The sequence below is a fragment of the Erythrolamprus reginae genome, chromosome 9 (genome assembly GCF_031021105.1).
Source record: "Erythrolamprus reginae isolate rEryReg1 chromosome 9, rEryReg1.hap1, whole genome shotgun sequence".
Taxonomy (NCBI): Eukaryota; Metazoa; Chordata; class Lepidosauria; order Squamata; family Dipsadidae; genus Erythrolamprus; species Erythrolamprus reginae.
This window is the reverse complement of record NC_091958.1, coordinates 51,901,046-51,924,013: the sequence shown is the minus strand read 5'-3', so window position 1 is coordinate 51,924,013 and position 22,968 is coordinate 51,901,046. Positions and strand designations below refer to the sequence as shown.

Here is a 22,968-nt window from a genome sequence, read left to right as displayed (position 1 = left end):
GAAGGAAGGAAGGAAGGAAGGAAGGAAGGAAGGAAGGACTTTATCTTTCACGCTCCTCTTAACATTTAACTCAAGCCTGGGCCCATGTCGTGTACCAAGCCAATCTGTAAATCTCAAAACAAACATTGTCTGCGGAGACCAGCCAAGCCAGAGCCCACCTCGCTCGACTCTGTTTGAGGATAAATCTCTTGAAGAAATAAAGCGGGATTAATGATTAAACAGGAGAGATGAACACGATTTTCAAGGGGCTGTAAGCACCAGTCGGAAAACTGTTTCAAGCCACCTTTTATTTTTTTAATGGGGTGAAGAGGGGTGGGGTGGGGGGGCTTCCCAACCTCTCAGGAACCCAGCAGCCTTTGCAAATGATCCTTACATCCTAAGTCAACAAAAGGCCTCCTTAGATCAGATATCTCAGCTGGCCTCTGTTTCCCCCAGTTTCTAGCACTCGTCCCTAGTCAATTATTTCCTGTTGTGCCCTTAGATTTGACTTTTCAGAAGGCCTGGATTTACCCAGCCAGCCAGCCAGCCCCCACCCCTCTTTTTCGGAGGTGGATGTGAGACATTTGGTTTAGGTTTCTTCCCAGGGTCTCCCTAGCCACCTTATTCTGGGTTATTTTGATAACCCATCTGCGATCTGTCCCGGTGCATTTCCTAAAACCTGTTCTGTCACAGCGTCGAGACCCCCCCCCCCTCCAAAATAAGATGAATGAATTGGCTGACTGATTTTTATTATATATGGGGTTTTAGTAGTAATTTTTAATGAATTAGATTTGTTGTGTTGTTTTTGTGAGCTGCCCCAAGTCTTCCAGAGAAGGGTGGCAGGGAAAGGGGGACATGATCGAAACATTTAAATAGGATAAAAATGCTTATAGTAGGATAAAGTTAGATGTGCTATTTACTATATTATATTTTTTGAATAAGTATTTTATAAAGAAATTTAACATAAGAATATAGAGTTAAATTCAAGAAGTATCTAATATATATGTATGTTATTTCTGTATTGATGTGATCACAGTTAGGTTTTTGCTTTTTGTAGTAGTTAGACACCTACGATAAGTGGAGCAATGGCAGCTCCTTGAGTGTTTAATGTTGTATGTCTTTGTTTGTCTTTTTAAAGAAAAACAATTAAAAATATATTTTTTTAAAAAGGGTTAATTAAGGTTCAGGAGGGAAGTGTTTTTAATAGGAAAGTGAACACAAGAACAAGGGGGCACAATCTAAGGTCAGTTGGGGGAAAGATCAGAAGCAACGTGAGAAATATGATTTGACTGAAAGAGTAGCAAATGCTTGGAACAAACTTCCAGCAGACGTGGTTGGTAAATCCACAGTGAGTGAATTTAAACATGCCTGGGATAAACATATATCCATTGTAAGATAAAATACAGGAAATAGCATAAGGGCAGACTAGATGGACCATGAGGTCTTTTTCTGCCGTCAGTCTTCTATGTTTCTGTTCTGTCTGGGTTCCCCCAGACGCCAACACCAACTAAAAAGAGTAGCCAGACACGCTGGTAAAAAGCAAAGTCATTTTATATCTTTGAAAACAAACACAGATAACAAAAACTGTTCTTACAAACTGGAAGGCTGTGAAGCTTCACAGAAGAGTCACGACGGCCAGACAATACAACAGGCTTCTTGCTGGCACACACACCACTGTAGATAATAAAAACCCACGCCTCCCCCAAGTTTTCAGCCTTCGAGGCCACAAGCCAGAATCAGAGACGCCAAGGATCGAAGCAAGGTCACAGGACTCCCAAAAGATAACTCTCCACAATACAGGAAGGGCGGGCCTGCCTTTTCAACCTTTCTGAGGAGAACCACACCCAAACCCAGCTGTTGCCTATTAGGGATGGAAATACCTGGCTAATTGTCCCCTTCGTTGTGCTGCCCTTCTCTGCCTCATATCTATGATGGCTTGTGCGTTCTCATCTAATGACTCCAGGCTACTCGCTGGGGAGAGCTCCCCCCCGGGGGTCTCAGGCTGTTCTCCCTCCTCCTCGTCCTGACATTCCTCTTCCCCGTCTGCCTGGTCCTCGTCCTCCTCCTGTTCCTCGTCCTCCCCCTCTGAGCATGGAGCCGGCAGAGTTCCAGCCGTTCCCTGAGGAGCCTCAGACTGAATCACAACAGTTTCTATGTCTACGCTGCAGATCCAGTCCTGAGAGGTATTTTGGAGCGTCCGAATCCCCCAAACGGCTATCTTCAACATGTGTCCAGATACAGATTTTCCTTTTTTCCATGCCAAGCCGGTGGCCCCGAGCCAGGAAAACCTCCCTCCTTCACACATGCCAGCAAACAAAGGCCATAAAACCAAGGAGGAGGGGGAGCGAAGGGCTTCAGGGATGGCAGGGTGGAAATGTTGCATTTTAAAGATGTTTTGCAAAAGACAAAGCCACCCATTCTCTGGGTTTTCTCTGAAGTCAGGAAACGTCCACTGAGTCAACACTGAAAAAAGTGGGAGGGGAAGGGAAAAATTGCCCGCAAGAATAGCGTATTCACCATCGCCTCTTCGGAGTTGGAACTGACCTTCATAGTTACCATGTTCGGAGTTGTAGACGCCGCAACAAAGCTGCCAGCCCCCCCCCCCCAAACACCAAGGGAGCAAAGCTGAATGTGAATTAAGTTTGAATTAAGATGGGCATAACATAGAGCAGTGTTTCCCAACCTTGGCCACTTGAAGATATTTGGACTTCAACTCCCAGAATTCCCCAGCCAGCATTTGCGCAGTGATGGAAAAACGAGGATATACCTCCGAAAGACGCAATAATTAAAAAAATTAAATACTGTGTAGAGATGACGAAACTCACTATTCTAGTTAGAAATGAAACAATGTCCTCATTTAATAACTGTTGGGATCCTTTTTACAGTTGGTTAGGAAAAAAAAGAGAATACTACGCTACATGATTGAAATGATGATTTCAAACTCGACCAGATACAAATCCAGTATATAGCTTTCCCGTATTTTTTCTATAGTAATAAGAGACCTTAGATATCTACAGACAGAACACTTACTACTACTTTCTATAATCTCTATAATTAGATTAATTCAACGCTTGCATTTACCTATCTAGATGACTATCCTGAACCATGATAATAGAAACATAGAAACATAGAAACATAGAAACACAGAAGTCTGACGGCAGAAAAAGACCTCCTGGTCCATCTAGTCTGCCCTTATACTATTTTCTGTATTTTATCTTAGGATGGATATATGTTTATCCCAGGCATGTTTAAATTCAGTTACTGTGGATTTATCTACAACGTCTGCTGGAAGTTTGTTCCAAGGATCTACTACTCTTTCAGTAAAATAATATTTTCTCATGTTGCTTTTGATCTTTCCCCCAACTAACTTCAGATTGTGTCCCCTTGTTCTTGTGTTCACTTTCCTGAGCTAATAATTTAGGAATTGGTTCCCGTTTTCAATACAGCTCCCCCGGACATCCGCCAACCCCTTTATTTCATTTCATTCATTCATTTCATTTATTGGATTTATATGCCGCCCCTCTCTGAAAACTCGGGGCGGCTAACAACAGTCATGAACAATATACAGTAAAAATCCAATACTAAAAACTAACTTAAAACCCCTTAATATATAAAACCAGCATACGTACAAACATACCATACATACAGTTGTATGTTTATTCTTTCTATCTCTTCTATTTCCTCTATCCTTTCTACCTTTATCCCTTTTCTTTTCTATTCCCTTCTTTCTCTCTCTTCCTCCATTTCCTCTATCAGTTTTTATGTTCATAAACTGTTATATCATGCCAGGACTTAATTGTTTCCTGTTTTGATTAATCTTTTATATTTGTTAATAAAAAATAAATAAATAAATAAATAAATAAAAACAAATATCTTCAAGTGGCCAAGGTTGGGAAACACTGACATAGAGTTTGATATTGTTTATACTGATGTAATTTTTTAATGTAAAGTGGGAAAGAGATTGTTGGGGTTTTTTTTTTTTTTGAGGTTTTCTTCCTTTTGATAATTCGGTGGTCCCTCTACTTAAGAACTTAATTCGCTCTGTGACCAGGTTCTTAGGTAGAATAGATTGTACGTAGAAGCAATTTCTCCCATAGGAATCAATGCAAAAGCAAATAATGTGTGCAAACCCATTAGGGAAGAAATAAAAGCTCGAAATTTGGGTGGGAGGAGGAGGAGGAGGAAGAAGAGGAGGAGGACAGTCGCTGCCCAGAGCGAAGGGGTCACTACACTCTAGCTTCCGGACGATGAGTGTGATGTATGCTTGTTGTTGAATGTGAATGAATGATTTTTTTTTAATGTTCCAGGGTTTTTAGAGTAGTTAATTGTATTAATTGGATTTATTTATTTATAGCAACATAAAAGATTGGTGGCAGAAAAAGACCTCATGTTCCATCTAGTCTGGCCTTATACTATTTCCTGTATTTTATCTTAGGATGGATCTATGTTTATCCCAGGAATGTTTAAATTCAGTTACTGTGGATTTACCAACCACGTCTGCTGGAAGTTTGTTCCAAGGATCTACTGCTCTTTCAGTGAAATAATATTTTCTCACATTGCTTTTGATATTTCCCCCAACTAACTTCAGGTTGTGTCCCCTTGTTCTTGTGTTCACTTTCCCATTAGAAACACTTCCCTCCTGAACCTTATTTAACCCTTTAACATATTTAAATGTTTATATCATGTCCCCCCTTTCCCTTTTGTCCTCCCGAAGTTGGTGATAAATAACGTCTTTCCATGCTGTCTATAGAAGGCCTGATGTTGACCTACTTCAGTTACTGTTGGCCATAGGGAAATGGCTGTGGCTAGTTGACCATGGTGGGTTGGCTATGGTGAGTTGGCTGTGGGGAATTAACCATGGCTAGTTGACCATAGTGAGTTGGCCATGGATAATTTGCTGTGGCTAGTTTACCACGGTGGGTTGGCCATGGGAAATTGGCTGTGGGGAATTGGCCATGGCTAATTGACCATGTGGAGTTGGTCATGAAGAAACAGCTGTGGCTAGTTGACCATGGTGGTTTGGCTATGGTGAGTTGGCTGTGGGGAATGAATCATGGCTAGTTGACCATAGTGACTTGGCCATGGAGAATTGGCTGTGGGGAATTGGCCATGGCTAATTGACCATGTGGAGTTGGTCATGAGGAAATAGCTGTGGCTAGTTGACTATGGTGGGTTGGCTATGGTGAGTTGGCTGTTGGGAATTAACCATGGCTAGTTGACCCTAGTGAGTTGGCCATGGAGAATTGCCTGTGGCTAGTTGACAGCGGGGGGTTGGCCACGGAAAATTGGCTGTGGGGAATTGGCCATGGCTAATTGACTGGTCATGAGGAAATAGCTGTGGCTAGTTGACCATGGTGAGTTGGCTATGTTGAGTTGGCTGTGGGGAATTAACCGTGGCTAGTTTACCATAGTGAGTTGGCCATGGAGAATTGGTTGTGGCTAGTTGACCCCGGTGGGTTGGCCATGGGGAATTGGCTGTGGGGAATTGGCCATGGCTAGTTGACCATGGTAGGTTGGCTGTGGTGAGTTGGCTGTGGGGAATTAACCATGGCTAGTTGACCATAGTGAGTTGGCCATGGAGAATTGGCTGTGGCTAGTTGACCACGGTGGGTTGGCCATGGGGAATGGGCTCTGGAGAATTGGCCATGGTTAATTGACTATGGGGAGTTGGCTGTTGGGAATTGGCCGTGGCTAGTTGACCACGGTAGGTTGGCTGAGGTGAGTTGGCTGTTGGGAATTGGCCATGGCTAGTTGACCATGGGGAATTGGCTATGGCAAGTTGTCCCATTCAGCCCCCATTACAATAGCAGGCCAGCTTCCTCCCCCTTCCTTGATTTGTAGTTGGAGAAAGGGTTGAGGAGAAGGCATTTCCTGGTGATTTAATAGCCCACGGGGTGGAGTTGCCCCAGAGCGGTAACCCTGCCCTTTCACAGCCATTTCGGAAATGCCCAGCGGCTGAGCTGTTTTCGCTACACTCCGGTCTTGATGTCATCCCGAGAGGAATTCCTCCCTTTTCTTCTCTGGCTGTTCTGGTGGCTATTTCTGCTGCCTCCCCAAATAGAGCAAGTGAGCCAGCTCTCTTGCTTTGTTCTCCTTCCTCCCAAGGGAGTTGGCCTTCTCACAAGGAGTCCTGCCGACAAAGGTTGGAGAGGATGCAAAAAAGAGCGTTTGGGCCAGGCTGACCTCCTGGTTGGACAAGAAGGGGCCGAGTTGCAGATAGACTTCACAAACTACCTTCTGCTGAGTCAGAAGGTCTCGTAGGGTTGAGGGAAGGTCACTTGACTAAATCTGGTGAAACAGAGCTACTGTGGGCTTCTTAGGAAGCCTCTGGAAGAAAGAAACTCCAGGTGTCTTGACTTTTCAAGATCTGAGCTGGTATTTGAGGAAGGAACATGTGGTTTTCCAGAACTGCATCATTTATATTTCAGCGAAGAAATCACCCATCCTTCCCGTTGCTCGAACAGTAGGGCCTCTCCGAGCCGAACCAAGTTTCTTTCATCCCACAATTGTCCAACGGATTGTCGCCAACCAAGAATGGCATGAATGGCTTTGATGGACATCGCTCCAAGAAGGGGCTTTACTTTTGAAACCCAAATCCTGAGGCCCATTCAGGCGACTCTATTCAACGGGGGTAATGAATATCGCAGGCCAAAAACCAGGAGTGTGTTTTGCGAGCGGAGATCGAACTGAATGGGCTCCAAATTACGCTGGTGTAGAGTTTAAATGAAAACCAGCTGCTCTGTCTTTCAAAAACGCTTTTTTTTTTTTTAAAAAAAAGGGGTTTTCAAAACACCACATTGAGGTCGGGTTGATTCCTGGAGCATCTGCTGGAGTGATTAGAGTGTCGTGGTTCCCAAACTTGTAATTTCGATGGCTTGAGCTCCCGCCGCTGGTAGGAATCAAGCTAATAGTGGACTATGAGGAATAATGTCGGTCTCGTTCATTTCTGGTACATTATCCAGCACGTGAGCGAAAGGACTGAACATTTGCAAACTGAACGCAGTAGGGGTTTTTGTTGTTGTTCTTCATCTTCTTGGATTCGGTCCCGCCGCTGCAGCCAACAGCAATTTCCATTGGATTTGATGTGACTTGAAATTTGCTCCTGCTTGGCTCAAGCGTAGATAGAATTGGGCATTAAAAACACACACACACACAACTTATTTTCCATGGTAGGTTTAGTCAATTGTGCAGTAATAGAGAGAGAGAGAGACATGTGGTTTGGTGTTGAAAGCATTAGACCAGAACTGGAGAGAGACGCCGATTCAAGTCCACTCTTCACCACACAGAAGCTCCTTGGATGACCTTAGGAGGCACATATTCAAGTCTGCCCTCAATCCTACAGAAGCTTCTTGGATGATCTTAGGAGACACAGGTCCAAGTCCACCATCAGTCCTCCTTCAATGACTTGGAAGATGCAAATTCAAGTCCCATAGAAACTCCTTGGATGACCTTGGGAGGCACAGGTCCAAGTCCATCAGTTCTACTGATGCTCCTAGAATGGCTTTGGGAGATACAGGTCCAAGTCCACCCTCAGTCCCATAGAAACTCCTTGGATGGCATTGGGAGGCACAGGTTCAAGTCTCCCCTTAGTTCTACAGATGCTCCTTGAAAGACCTTGGAAGACACAGGTCCAAATCCACCCTCAGTTCCATAGATGCTCCTTGAATGACTTTGGGAGATACAGGTCCAAGTCCACTCTTAGTCCTACGGAAACTCCTTAGATGACCTGGGAGATGCAAATTCAAGTCCACCCACAGTCCTACAAAATCTCCTTGAATGACCTTGGGAGACACAGGTCCAAGCCCACTCTCAATCCTACAGAAGGTCTTGGAAGACCTTTGGAGATGCAGGGCCATGTCCTCCTTCAGCCACACTGAACCTTCTTGGACGTTGGATCAGAATGTCTTGCTCAGCCTAACCTACTTCAGAGGGTTGCATGGCGGTGGCCGGGGATGATGGCAGCAGGAACGATTATATCTCCCTTAAACTCCTGGAGTTATCTCTCCTAATCTCTTAGGAATAACTCCTTAGTTGGTTGAAAGGAGAAGTAAATAGCAGAAATATGCCCACATTCACTAATTATATCCATCTAAAAAAAAAAGGTTTCCTAGGGTAGAGAGCCTATTGTCACTCAGCTCCTCCATTACTCACTAGGTTTTTCTGGGGAAAAACAAACCCCGTTCCTCCTTCACTGATTTAAAACACTAATGACATATTTCAGTTGACTTCAGATTCTGGAAATGCTTTCTCAAGGCCAAACGCTAGCAAGCAGCCTGATCTTCAGAGAAGTTGACTTTGCATTATTCAGATTCCTGATGCCTTACAAATTTCAGAAGGAGATTTGACCTCGCAACAGCTCTTGGGCCAGAGGGGGGCTGGGAATCACTCCTCGGGGCTAATAAACGTTTGGTAGTCAAAGCAATAAATCTTCCCTGATCCCAGGAATTTCTAAAAACAGTTCTTCGGGAACTGTTGTTATTTCCACCGCTGGACTGAGCCAACCAGAGCTCCAGGAGCTGACCTAGAAAAAAACACTCTGCCTTAGCCACCGATTTGGGATTCGTAATCTTTCTCTGGCCCAATCTTCCTTTTTTTTAAAAAAAAAATCTTTTTATTAATTTTTCATAAAATGGACACACAGACATACGTACATTTAACATAAAAAGGTGGGGATGTATATTCCCCGCTTATCCGAAAGTATAAATTTAAATACAGAAAAAAGAGTATATAATTGAATATTAGAAAAAATGATTTGTTAAACTTTTCATTTAAAAAAGAATTCTTCTCATAATAATTATTAATATATAACCTAATTTCACTATATTTCTAAACCAAACTTAGTTTATCTAACACTACTATAACCAAAAGAAATCTTATCCTTACCAAAACAATTGCACATTTGTATCTTAATTTTCTATTATTTTTCTTATTTATCCATATATAAACTTTGTTCCACGTTTCATAAAATTTCGTGTCTTCTTGATCATTTAAGCGTCTTGTCATCATATCCATCTCAGCGCAATCTAATATTTTTGTGATGACTTCTTCTTCTTTGGGGATATTTTCCCCTTTCCAATTTTGCGCATATATAATCCTAGCCGCAGTTAAAATATGTATAATTAAATATAAAATTTCTTTCTTATAACTCTGGTTTGTAATTCCTAATAAATAGAATTCCGGGGTAATTTCTACATCTTGCTTTACTATTTCTTTTATTATTTTCTCTATCATCTTCCAATACATTCTAGCTTTACTACATGTCCACCATTGGTGATAGTAAGATCCTATCTCTTTTTTACATTTCCAACACATCGGGGAGGTTTGGGAAACATTTTTGCTATCCTATTTGGTGGAAGGTTCTCTGGCCCAATCTTTCAAGGTCATACTTTCATAACCAGACAGCAATCTCACAAGATCCCTAATGATTTGCAGGTGATACTGTGTGCATATAACAATATTGTCATAAGAATAGAATGGAAGGGAAGGGAAGGGAAGAGAAAATACAGTGTGTCCCTCTATTTCCGCGGGGGATGCGTTCCGAGACCGCCCGCGAAAGTCGAATTCCCGCAAAGTAGAGATGCGGAAGTAAAAACACCATTTTTGGCTATGGACAGTATCACAAGCCTTCCCTTAACACTTTAAACCCCTAAATTACCATTTCCCATTCCCTTAGCAACCATTTACTCACCATTATTACTGGTACTCACCATTGGATAAGACACTTAGTGATCCTGATATTTATAAACATAATCACTTATTAACAATAATAATTTTTTTGGTTATTTATTTGCAAAAATTATTAGTTTGGCGATGACGTATGACGCCATTGGGCGGGAAAAAACGTGGTGTAGAAAAAAAAACCGTGAAGTATTTTTTAATTAATATTTTTTGAAAAACTGTGGTATAGGCCAGTGGTCCCCAACGTTTTTTCCACCAGGGACCAGTTTCAGCAAGACAATTTTTCTATGGCCCAGTGGGGGCGGAAAGGGGCGTGGCTGGGGGCGGGATTAAGCATGGGGGTGCTGGTCCTCCCCGCCCCTCTTTCCCGCCATCGTCCTGTGGCCAGCAGAACCTGCCTGCCAAGCCCTCTTGCCCAGCGGGAGCTAAGCGCTGGAGAGAGGGGGTCAGGCTGGCCCTCCTGCCTCCCCCCAGCCAAAAACGCAAAAGCGCCCCGCTGCAGAAGCCAAAAGAGGCTTGAGCCTCTCGGTCCTTCCCGCCCCTCTGTCCCATCCATCGTCCTGTGGCCGGCAGAACCTGCCTCCCGAGGCCTCTTGCCCGGCGGGAGGCGAAGCGCTGGAGGGAGGGGGTGGCGGCATGAGGGCCGGCAGCTGCTGACTCCACGGACCGGTGCAACATGCCCCGCGGCCCGGTACTGGTCCGCAGCCCGGTGGTTGGGGACCCCTGGTATAGGCCATTCACGAAGTTCGAACCCGCGAAAATTGAGGGAACACTATAGTACAGGGTAGAGGAGAGGAGAAGAGAGGAGAGGAAGAGAGGAGAGGAGAGAGGAGAGGAGAAGAGAGGAGGGGAGAAGAGGAGAGGAGGGGAGAAGAGAAGAGAGGAGAGGAGAAGAGAGAAGAGAGGGGAGGAGAGAAGAGAGGAGAAGGGAGGGAAGGAGAGAGGAGAGGAGGGAAGAGGAGGAGAGGAGAGAGGAGAGGAGAGAAAAGAGGGGAGGAGAGGAGAGAGGAGAGGGGAGGAGAGGAGGGGAGGAGAGGAGGAGAGGAGAGAAGAGAAGGGATGAGGAGAGAAGAGAGGAGAAGAAAGGAGAAGAGAGGAGGGGAGGAGAGGAGAGGAGAAGAGAGGAGAGAAGAGAAGAGAGGGGAGGAGAGGAGAGAGGGAAGGGAAGGAGAGAGGAGGAGAGGAGAGGAGAGAGGAGAGGAGAGAGGAGAGGAGAGAACAGGAGAGAAGAGAGAAGAGAAGATAGTACATGGGAGGGGAGAGGGGGAGAGAGGAGGAAAGGAGAAGAGGCGAAGAGAAATAAGAATAGAGCAGTGCAGAGCAGAACAGAAGAGAAAATAGTACAGGGGAGGGGAGGAGAGGAGAAGAGAAGAAGAAAAATTAGAGCAGAGTAGAACAGAATAGAACATAGTACAGAGGAGGGGAGAAGAGTAGAGAAGATAGTACAGGGGAGAGGAGAGGAGAAGAGAGAATTCTTTATTGGCCAAGTGTGATTGGACACACAAGGAATTTGTCCCTGGGGCAGAAGCACTCAGCGTACATTCAAACAACAGAGTGATAGGTCATGCACCATAAATCCGAGTTACAATCATTAATCATAAGATACAAACGACAAGTGGTAAATCACAAGGTAGCAACAGGAGAAGAAAGTAGGAAAGATGAGAAGATGAGAAGGATAATAGCAACACACAGCCTGCTACACGGGTAGGCCTAAGACATTGCCGTGGAAATTTAGATGTTCAACCGAGTGATGGTACAAGAGCTTTGCGTCATGGTAGTACGAGTGCCTGATGCCACACGTAGGATACTCGAGATGATTTGAAATGCCTCGCTTAGGAATTTACAGCCCCATCTGAAGTCACATGCCACGTATTTTACAAGGCAATAAATATTTCAGATATGGTGTGTGTGCTTGCCTGCTTCTATGTTTCAGAGATTGGCTCACCAGGTAAGTAAGACTAACAATTTCAGTTTTGTCTGCAGCCTATAAATGAAATATGTTTATTAAGGGTGCAGAAGGAACCCAGATTCTTCTTACGAACTTTTCTTCTTAACAACCTGGTCATGGTCACTCCTCCACTCGAAACAGAATATCCTACGAAAATAGACTAACAATCCTGGGCCTAGAACTACGGCGCCTAAAACACGATTTGAGTATTGCCCACAAGATCATATGCTGCAACGTCCTACCGGTCAATGACTACTTCAGCTTCAACTGCAACAACACAAGAGCACGCAACAGATTCAAACTTAATACGAACCGCTCCAAACTTGTCTGTAAAAAATATGATTTCAACAATCGAGTTATCGAACCATAGAACTCATTGCCGGACTCAATTGTGTCAACCCCTAACCCCCAACATTTCTCCCTTAGACTCTCCACGATTGACCTCTCCAGGTTCCTAAGAGGCCAGTAAGGGGCGTACATAAGTGCACTGGTGTTCCTTTCGTCCCCTGTCCAATTGTCTTTCCTTTCTTTCACCTATCTTATATATTCTCTTCCTTTCATATATCCTCTCCTCTAAGTTCACTTTTACCCTCATATATATTACCACATGTCTATTTTTCTTCCTATGTGTTTGTGTATTGGACAAATGAATAAATAAATTAAATAAATAAATAAATAAGTTCGTAAGTAGAGGTATCACTGTACAGTATATCCATCCTAAGATAAAATACAGGAAATAGTATAAGGGCAGACTAGATGGACCAGGAGGCCTTTTTCTGCCATCAATCTTCTATATTTCTATGTTTCTATGTCTGACATAGCTACTCCTCATACGTAAGCAAAAAAACGTGTTTGTTTTGGTGATATGTACTTGATTCTTTTGGCCTTCTTTTCTAGGGCACAGCTTCTGTCCTTCAACGCAGGTCTGACAAAGAAGAATATGTAGAAGTCGGACGCCTGGGGCCATCTGATTATTTTGGTAAGCTCTGTGGAACAGAAGGGTTCAGAAACACCGATTAATATCAGCTTCAGCATTTACAGAAGAATTGGAGTTCTCCATGCTTGGCATTCTTGTAGGGAGGATTCCCAAATGCACTATCGGTGATTGCTGGAACTGTAGAATAGAATATACCTTGTTGGGCAGATCTACGTATGGGTCTTCAGAGCACTGGTTAGATGCAGAGAGCTTTCATCCATGTCATTATGGAGGTTGGAGGATAGAATGGAACGGAATGGAGTGGACTGGACTATACTAGACTAGATTAAAATATTAGAGTCATCTAGTTCAACCCCATAGAATAGAATAGAATAGAATAGAATTCTTTATTGGCCAAGTGTGATTGGACACACAAGGAATTTGTCTTTGGTGCACATGCTCTCAGTGTACATAAAAGAAAAGAGACATTTGTCAAGAATCTTCAGGTACAACACTTGATGATTGTCACAGGGGTCAAATAAGCAATCAAATCAGAATAGAATAGAATAGAATAGAATTCTTTATTGGCTAAGTGTGATTGGACACACAAGGAATTTGTCTTTGGTGCCTATGTTCTCAGTGTACATAAAAGAAAAGAGACATTTGTCAAGAATCATGAGATACAACACTTCATGATTGTTATAGGGTACAAATAACTAATGGATTTATCTATCATATAACCATAGCAGTTGGGAACTATGGAAAATGTTGACTTCCATATCTGCAGAACTCCATATTAGTGTTAGATGCCAAGGGCAAAATATGAGATAAAGGTTTTAGACAGCGTACAAGGTGATAAAGTGTTTTTTCTCCTAGGGGAGCAGTCTATCAGGGCAACCCAACCTGGTCTACCGAATTATGGGATGAGGCCACACTGCTTCCGCTTTTGTCTTTCAGTCCCAATCCAGAGGCCTTTGAAGGCAATCACTTTCGCGAGAAACTAGTTTTTGGGTTGAATTTATGCTTACCCCTTATGTCTTTGTTGGTAAACATAAACTCAGCATGATAGACATTCTTTGATCTCCTATGATGTCTTTTGGTCAGACCAGTGACGGGTTGTTGCCGCTTTGGACCGGTACTTTAGATATTTATCTATCTATCTATCTATCTATCTATCTATCTATCTATCTATCTATCTATCTATCTATCTATCTATCTATCTATCATCTATCTATCTATCTATCTATCTATCTATCTTTATCTATCTATCTATCTATCTATCATCTATCTATCTATCTATCTATCTATCTTATCTATCTATCTATCTATCTATCATCTATCTATCTATCTATCTATCATCTATCTATCTATCTATCATCTATCTATCTATCTATCTATCATCTATCTATCTATCTATCTATCTATCTATCTATCTATCTAAAGTTTCTATCTATCTATCTATCTATCTATCTATCTATCTATCTATCTATCTATCTATCTATCATCTATCATCTATCTATCTATCATCTATCTATCTATCTATCTATCTATCTATCTATCTATCTATCTATCTATCTTCGGGACCGCCTTCTGCCGCACGAATCCCAGCGACCAGTTAGGTCCCACAGAGTCGGCCTTCTTCGGGTCCCGTTGACTAAACAATGTTGTCTGGCGGGACCCAGGGGAAGAGCCTTCTCTGTGGTGGCTCCGACCCTCTGGAACCAGCTCCCTCCTGAGATTAGGATTGCCCCCACCCTCCTTGCCTTTCATAAACTCCTTAAAACCCACCTCTGCCGTCAGGCATGGGGGAAGTAAAACATCTCCCCCTTGCCCATGTTGTTTTGCTGTTTGATTGATTGTGTGCTTGTTTTTTATATATATTGGGATTGTTTTATGAATTTCTTAACTTAAAATTGTAATTGGATTGATGGGCATTGGATTTGTCACTATGTACTGTTTTTTGCTATTGTTGTGAGCCGCCCCCAGTTTGCGGAGAGGGGCGGCATATAAATCCAATAAATCTAATCTAATCTAATCTATTTATTGGATTTGTATGCCGCCCCTCTCCGTAGACTTGGGGCGGCTAACAACAATGATAAAAACAGCATGTGACAATCCAATAATAAAACAACTAAAAACCCTTATTATAAAGGAATATCTCAACTCCCCCATGCCTGGCCGTATAAATGAGTCTTGAGTAGTTTACGAAAGACAGGGAGGGTGGGGGCAATTCTAATCTCCAGGGGGAGTTGGTTCCAGAGGGCCGGGGCCACCACAGAGAAGGCTCTTCCCCTGGGGCCCGCCAAACGACATTGTTTAGTCGACGGGACGCGGAGAAGGCCAACTCTGTGGGACCTTATCGGCCGCTGGGATTCGTGCGGTAGCAGATATGATATGATATGCACCGAGGCCACCTTAGCTATGTTCTCCAGATGTATGATGGTGATGCTGTGTTTTCCTCCACATTTCCAGGGGAGATCGCCTTACTGCTCAACAGGCCCAGGGCCGCTACTGTGGTGGCCCGCGGGCCCTTGAAGTGTGTGAAGCTGGACCGCCCGCGCTTCGAACGAGTCCTTGGCCCTTGCTCCGAAATCCTCAAGAGGAACATCCAGAGATACAACAGTTTCATCTCTCTCACCGTCTGAAGTCTCTCTTGGTCTCGTCTTTCTATCTTTAAATCGATGCACTTAAAAAAGAAAAGAAAGCGATCTATGGTGTTTTCATAGCTTTACGAAAGGAGAGGCGCAATTTATTTCACGCAGATGTTTCTTCGGTGTTGACGTCCCGTGTATTAGATATTCAACCGCTTGTATTGTTAGGCGAGGACGGCAGGTAGCTTGGTTGTCGGTGATTTTACGGAATCTTAGATTTTATCCTTTTGCACTTTGAGTTCCATCCCAGATTTATGCGTCCCGGGTTTCTCGAAATCTCTCATCATGCAATGTAAGATTTCCAGATCTTTAAGTGTGCAACGGAGAACTAGCTTGCTGTGTGCCTCAACTTTTATTTCTGCCGGTTGTGCTGACAAAGCTACGTCCAACTCTCACTTCTCTAGAGCAATGTAGAGTACAGTGATACCTCGTCTTACAAACGCCTCGTCATACAAACTTTTCGAGATACAAACCCTGGGTTTAAGATTTTTTTGCCTCTTCTTACAAACTATTTTCACCTTACAAACCCACTGCTGCCACTGGGATGCCCCGCCACCGGACTTCCTTTGCCAGGGAAGCACCCGTTTTTACGCTGCTCGGATTCCCCTGAGGCTCCCCTCCATGGGAAACCCCACCTCCGGACTTCCATGTTTTTGTGATGCTGCAGGGGAATCCCAGCAGGGGATCTCAGCAGCACAAAAATGGGCGCTTCAGTGGCAACAGAAGTCTGGAGGTGGGATTTCCCAGAGAGGGGAGCCTCAGTGAAATCGCAGCATGGCAAAAACACAGAGGTCCGGAGGTGGGGTTTTGAGGTCTTCAGTGTTTTTGTGATGCTGAGATTCCCCAGCTGGGATTCCCCTGCAGCATCACAAAAACACAGAAGTCCAGAGGTGGGGTTTCCCATGGAGGGGAGCCTCGGGGGAATCCCAGCAGTGCAAAAATGGGCACTTTGGCTGGCAAAAGGGGTGAATTTTGGGCTTGCACGCATTAATCGCTTTTCCATTGATTCCCATGGGAAACATTGTTTCGTTTTACAAACTTTTCACCTTAAGAACCTCGTCCCGGAACCAATTAAGTTTGTAAGACAAGGTATCACTGTATATGCATTTTGAACATCTCATCTAGCGAGACTACATAACCCATATTATGACTGGGGATTGGTGGACACAGGGCCCCATGTAGCATTGCAGAATGAGCCCATTAAGACTTCTGAATGTTTATTTATTTATTTATTGGATTTGTATGCCGCCCTTCTCCGTAGACTCGGGGCGGCTAACAACAATTAAAAAAAAACAGCATGTAAATCCAGTACTAAAACAATTAAAAAACCCTTATTTTAAAACCAATCATACCTACAAACAAACATACCATGCATAAATTGTAAAGGCCTAGGGGGAAAGTAAATAGTCATTTTAAAGGTGACCTAAGATTTTTTTAAAAAATGACAAAATGCCCAAACTGGAAAGAGTAAAATGTCCCTATCAATTCAGTTGAGTTTGAACTCAAGAGAAAGTCCACAGGTTTTCTTGGATTCTTTGTGTCCAGGCATGCTGCTTACAGGCAATTTAATGTCTATTAAAAGCAAATGGTGAGCTTTGACCCGGAAGGAATTGTGACGCCCCATTGAGCATCAAGTCATCCGTCCTCCGTCTGGTTGACGATGAGTTGAACGAGCCATCTTGGCCCTGGAGATACTCAGCTAGCACCAAACCAGTGTGGAATTGGTGGCAAACGGTGTCCTTCCAACTTTTTAAGATGTGTAGGCTTCAATTTCATGCAGGCTGAGGGATTCTGGGAGTTGAAGTCCATGCATCTTAAAATGACCGAATTGAAGAACATTGGCGTACCTCAACCAATCAATCAATCAATCAATCAGTAAAACAATCAATTCACACACAAAATGTAAAGTAATGTTTCCTGTAAAATGTGTCAATATTCTATTCTCTCTGTATTTTTTAAAATAATGTATTTATTTGCTGCGAATGTTTATTTACTCCATTCATTTTGCTTAGCCTATTGTGACTGGAGAAATATGTAGTAAATCTTTGATCATGGCCATATGGTTGAGGGCCATTGGCCTCAGGGTCTACAGCAGAGGTCTCCAAACCTGGCAACTTTAAAACTTGTGGACTTCAACTCCCAGAATTCTCCAGCCAGCATAGAGAGGAATTGAGTGGAAAGCCACTTCCTAATCAAATATTACGAGGATCGCCCAGAAAGTAATGCACCACATTTTTTTTCTTCAACAATTATTTATTGAACGCAATGAAACTTACACACAAGAAAGAACGATGTTTCTTCTACACTCCGTATTTTTCCATGTAATCTCCATCCTGTTCTATAGCCTTCCTCCAGCGAGACACAAGGGCATGTATGCCCCGTGGGTACCATTCCTCATTCTGGTCACAAAGCCCCCCGAACGCTGCAAATCTTGGCCGCTGCCAAACTATGGCCTCAAGTTCTGTGCCCGGTGACTAACCATACTTCTGTCGACTGCAGATTCTCCATAAACTGTACACAAACGTTTGTGAATGTTCCCAACAGTTTCTTTCTCCGCAGTGAGAAATTCAATGACAACACGTTACTTGTAATGTACATCACTTACAGACGCCATTTCGAAACACTGCTGCAGCTACACTGTTGGACTGAAGAAATGCAACATTTACACACGCACTCCTGACAATTCAAATAATGTATATCTATAGTTTTACATTCGTACGATTACTGTAGGCTGAGAAAAAAAGGTGGTGCATTGCTTTTTGGGCGACCCTCGTAGAAGAAACTCCCTTCTAGTTGAAGAAGGCTACCCAGTTAAAGAGAGAAATAATGGGTTCTCCTTTGTTGGGTTTCAAATGGCTCTTTCTGGACCTCTCTGTACAGGTAGGACATTGTCTCTTGAGCATTTGGATGCAGCCTTGATTGGATGGTGCCGTATTATTTATTTCACTGTGTTCTGGGCCTGCCTAATCTTTGTGGGTTGCGTCTAATTTTTTTGTCCCCAATGACTTTGTAATCATCATGATAATTCTTGCAGTGGAGAAGAAGAAGCCATGGAAATGGAACAGCATTCTCTGGTCTTTTTAAGGTGAACTGAAATGGGGACATCAATAAAATCCCTGGAACTTCAAGAAAAGTGCTTGTGAGTTTGTTCAAATCAAGAAATGCCCCTTCAAGGGATTCACCAAGTTGGTGTTTTGTCTCTGCAAGCCAACGGCCCAAATTAAAAGTCTCTCACCCCCCCAAAGAATAATAGAAAAAAGATATATTGATTACAAAATAGAATAGAATAGAATTCTTTATTGGCCAAGTGTGATTGGACACACAAGGAATTTGTCTTGGTGCAGATGCTCTCAGTGTACATAAAAGAAAATATAGATTTGTCACGTTCAGGTGAAAAATGGTTAAAGGTTCCAACTCAAAATCAATCCATTCTGGCAATGTTTATTCTTATTTATTTACTTACTTACTTACTTACTTACTTACTTACTTACTTACTTACTTACTTACTTACTTTACTTACTTATTTATTTAGTAAAATACATGATGAAGGTTATAGGGGAGATACTCATAGTAAAATATATCTAAGAAAGAATAGAAGATATATAAAGTATATGCTCTCAACATATAAAAGCAATACAAAATCGTCCTCCAATTAATTTAAAAACAATTAATCTAAAACCCCAATAATATTAAAATCAGTCACTACCATTTACACAGTGAACCATACATATATTACATGGGGGAGGGTGTTTTTACCTTCCTTTGGCTCCAGGGAAGCCTTTGGAGCCTGGGGAGGGTGAAAAACGAGCCTACTGGGCCCACCAGAAGTTGGGAAACAGGCCGTTTCCAGCCTCCAGAGGGCTTCTGTGGGGCTGGAGAAGCTGTTTTTGCCCTCCCCAGGCATTGAATTATGGGTGTGGGCACTCGTGCAAGCACAATACAATGCACACACAATCTTTCGGCACCCAAGGGAAAAAAGATTCACCATCACTATTGTATTTGTATTGTATTTATTAGATTTGTATGCCGCCCCTCTCCGAAGACTTGGGGCGGCTAACAACAATAAAAAAGACAATGTGAACAAATCTAATATTAAAAACAATCTAAAAAAACCCAATTTAAAGAACCACTCATACATACAAGCATACCATGTATAAATTCTATAAGCCTAGGGGGAAGGGAAATTTCAATTCCCACATGCCTGACGACAGAGGTGGGTTTTAAGGAGCTTGCGAAAGGCAAGGAGGGTGGGGGCAACTCTGATATCTGGGGGGAGCTGGTTCCAGAGGGTCAGGGCCGCCATAGAGAAGGCTCTTCTCCTGGGTCCCGCCAAACGACATTGTTTAGTCGACAGGACCCGGAGAAGGCCAACTCTGTGGGACCTAACCGTTCGCTGGGATTCGTGCAGCAGAAGGCGGTCCCAGAGATATTCTGGTCCGATGCCATGAAGGGCTTTATAGGTCATAACCAACACTTTGAATTGTGACCGGAAATTGATCGGCAACCAATGCAGACTGCGGAGTGTTGGTGTAACATGGGCATACCTTGGGAAGCCCATGATTGCTCTCGCAGCTGCATTCTGCACGATCTGAAGTTTCCGAACACTTTTCAAAGGTAGCCCCATGTAGAGAGCATTACAGTAGTCGAGCCTCGAGGTGATGAGGGCATGAGTGACTGTGAGCAGTGAGTCCCGGTCCAGATAGGGCTGCAACTAGTGCACCAGGCGAACCTGGGCAAACGCCCCCCTCGGCACAGCTGAGTGTTTCTCTAATGTGAGCTGTGGATCGAGGAGGATGCACAAGTTGCAGACCCTCTCTGGGGGGGTCAATAATTCCCCCCCCCCCAGGGTTATGGATGGACAGATGGGATTGTCCTTGGGAGGCAGAACCCACAGCCACTCTGTCTTAGCCGGGTTGAGTTTGAGACTGTTGACACCCATCCAGACCCCAACAGCCTCCAGGCACCGGCACATCACTTCCACTGCTTCGTTGACTGTGCTAGAGAGTCAAGATGAGCTACTGTGGGCTTCTTAGGAAACCCCTGGAAGAAAGAAACTCCAGGTGTCTTGACTTTTCAAGATCTGAGCTGATATTTGAGGAAAGAACATGTGGTTTTCCAGAACCGCATCATTTATATTTTAGTGAAGAAATCACCCATCCTTCCTGTTGCTTGAACAGTGGGGCCTCTCCAAGCCGAACCAAGTTTCTTCCATCCCACAATTGTCCAATGGATTGCCACCAACCAAGAATGGCATGAATGGCTTTGGTGGACATTGCTCCAAGAAAGGGCTTTACTTTTGAAGCCCAAATCCTGAGGTCCATTCAAGAGACTCTACTCAACGGGGGTAATGAATATCACAGGCCGAAAAGTGCACATGTGTGTTCTTTCAGCACCCGAGGAGAAAAAGGTTCGCCATCCCTGACCTATAGAATCCTTCTCAAGGACTTGGAATTGGCAGATGTGGTGGTTTGATGGCTTTAAAATTGTCATCCGCAGGATGTAAGCTATTCCACGCAAAGCTGCCTTTTGCAATTGACTGATGGGGATTTTGTCAATGCCGATGGTTCTGGTTGTTGTTGTTGTTCGTCTTCTTCTTCTTCTTCTTCTTCTTCTTATTATTATTATTATTATTATTATTATTATTATGTCAATACAACAAAGCAAATGAGATCACTATGCTGGATTTTGTATTTCAGCACCAGTCGGGCACTTCCCAAGCACTTATTATTATTGTTGTTGTTGTTGTTATTATTATTATTATTATTATTATTATTATGTCAATGCAACAAAGCAAACGAGATCACTATGCTGGATTTCGTATTTCATCACCAGTCGGGGACTTCCCAAGCACTTATTATTGTTGTTGTTGTTGTTGTTATTATTATTATTATTATTATTATTATTATTATTATTATTATTATTACTACTACTATTATTATGTCAATACAACAAAGCAAACAAGATCACTATGCTGGATTTCGTATTTCATCACCAGTCGGGCGCTTCCCAAGCACCTAGGACTGCGTGATGTAGCGGCGAATTATGTTTGCCAATCCCAGTAAAGCGGCCTTTTGCAATTGACCGATGGAGATTTCGTCAATTCCGATGGTTTTCAAATGTCCCCTGAGATCCTTTGGCACTGCGCTCAGCGTGCCAAGTACCACTGGGATCACTTTCACTGGCTTATGCATTATTATTATTATTATTTTACAAAAAATAGATTGGTGGTTTTCCTCTGTTCTTAGGGAGCCTGGGAAATTTCAGATCAGTTTGGGTTGGCAGGGGTAGGCAAAGTTGGCTCTTCCATGACATGTGGACTTCAATTCCCAGAATCCCTGAGCTAGCAATGATTGGCTTAGGAATTCTGGGAGTTGAAGTCCACGAATCATAGAAGAGTCAACTTTGCCTACCCCTGGGTTGGGGAAACAGCAAATGGAATTCTGGTTGAGTTTGGCAACAGATCCAAGTGGTTTCTTCTCCAGAGCCCCGAGGAGACTGTTCTCTCAGTTGTTCAGCAGAGGGAAAGACAATGTCTTTGTTAGGAACACACTCAAGTTTGTGTTTCCTTATTTGGTTAAGCCTGAAAGAGTTGGTTCCGGGAACGGAGCCATTACATTGGGTGAGCAAAGACCCCTTTGAGAAACGAGGGATGGAGAATTGTGAAAAGGCCAATGTGTTATTTGGAGAAGGCACAAGGCCTGCACCTGCCAGCCTGTGAAATGTGGAATAATTACACTCGTGAGAAGAATGAAACACTACCCACCTTCCAACATTGGTGGCTTGGCTAGACAGCATAGAAACATAGAAGACTGACGGCAGAAAAAGACCTCCTGGTCCATCTAGTCTGCCCTTATACTATTTCCTGTATTTTATCTTAGGATGGATATATGTTTATCCCAGGCATGTTTAAATGCAGTGACTGTGCATTTACCAACCAGGTTGGCTGGGAGTTTGTTCCAAGCATCTACTACTCTTTCAGTAAAATCATATTTTCTCACGTTGCTTCTGATCTCTCCCCCAACTAACCTCAGATTGTGCCCCCTTGTTCTTGGGTTCACTTTCCTATTAAAAACACTTCCCTCCCGAACCTTATTGAACCCTTTAACCTATTTAAATGTTTCGATCGTGTTCCCCCTTTCCCTTCTGTCCTCCAGACTATACAGATTGAAAGATAAGTCTTTCCTGATAAGTTTTATGCTTAAGACCTTCCACCATTCTTGTAGCCCGTCTTTGGGCCCCTTCAATTTTATCCATATCTTTTTGTAGGTGAGGTCTTAGGAAGAAAAGATCCATTCATACACAAACTTTGATTCCTCAAGTGCAGGTGCCTCCAAACTTTGCAACTGTGAAGACTTGAAGACTTCAACTCCCAGGATTCCTCAGCCAGTTATGCTGGTTGGGGAAATACTGGATGTTGAAGTCCATAAGTCTTACGTTGCCAGGTTTGGAGACACCTGCTCAAGGAGAATGATACTTCTCTGGGGCACATCATAACCAGAGGTGGGTTTCAGCAGGTTCTGACCAGTTCTGGAGAAGAAGTAGTGGAAATTTTGACTAGTTTGGAGAACCAGTAAATCTATCTATCTATCTATCTATCTATCTATCTATCTATCTATCTATCTATCTATCTATCTATCTATCTATCTATCTATCTATCTATCTATCTATCTATCTATCTAACCTACCTACCTACCTATATCTCTCTCTCTCTCTCTATCTCTCTCTCTATCTCTCTACCTACCTACCTACCTACCTATCTCTCTATCTCTCTATCTCTCTACCTACCTATCTACCTA

The 22,968-nt window shown here is 43.2% G+C and overlaps 1 protein-coding gene across 1 annotated transcript in view; it reads left to right on the top strand.

The window, feature by feature from the left end:
• LOC139172687 (cAMP-dependent protein kinase type I-beta regulatory subunit) overlaps nt 1–15,364 on the top strand; it is a 95,244-nt gene extending 79,880 nt beyond the window's left edge. Inside the window, exons 10-11 of the mRNA XM_070761925.1 lie at nt 12,503–12,584; nt 14,994–15,364. Coding sequence (XP_070618026.1) covers nt 12,503–12,584; nt 14,994–15,166 — 255 coding nt within the window. The 3' untranslated portion in view covers nt 15,167–15,364. The remainder of the gene's footprint in view (nt 1–12,502; nt 12,585–14,993) is intronic.
• The last annotated feature ends 7,604 nt before the right edge of the window (nt 15,365–22,968 follow it).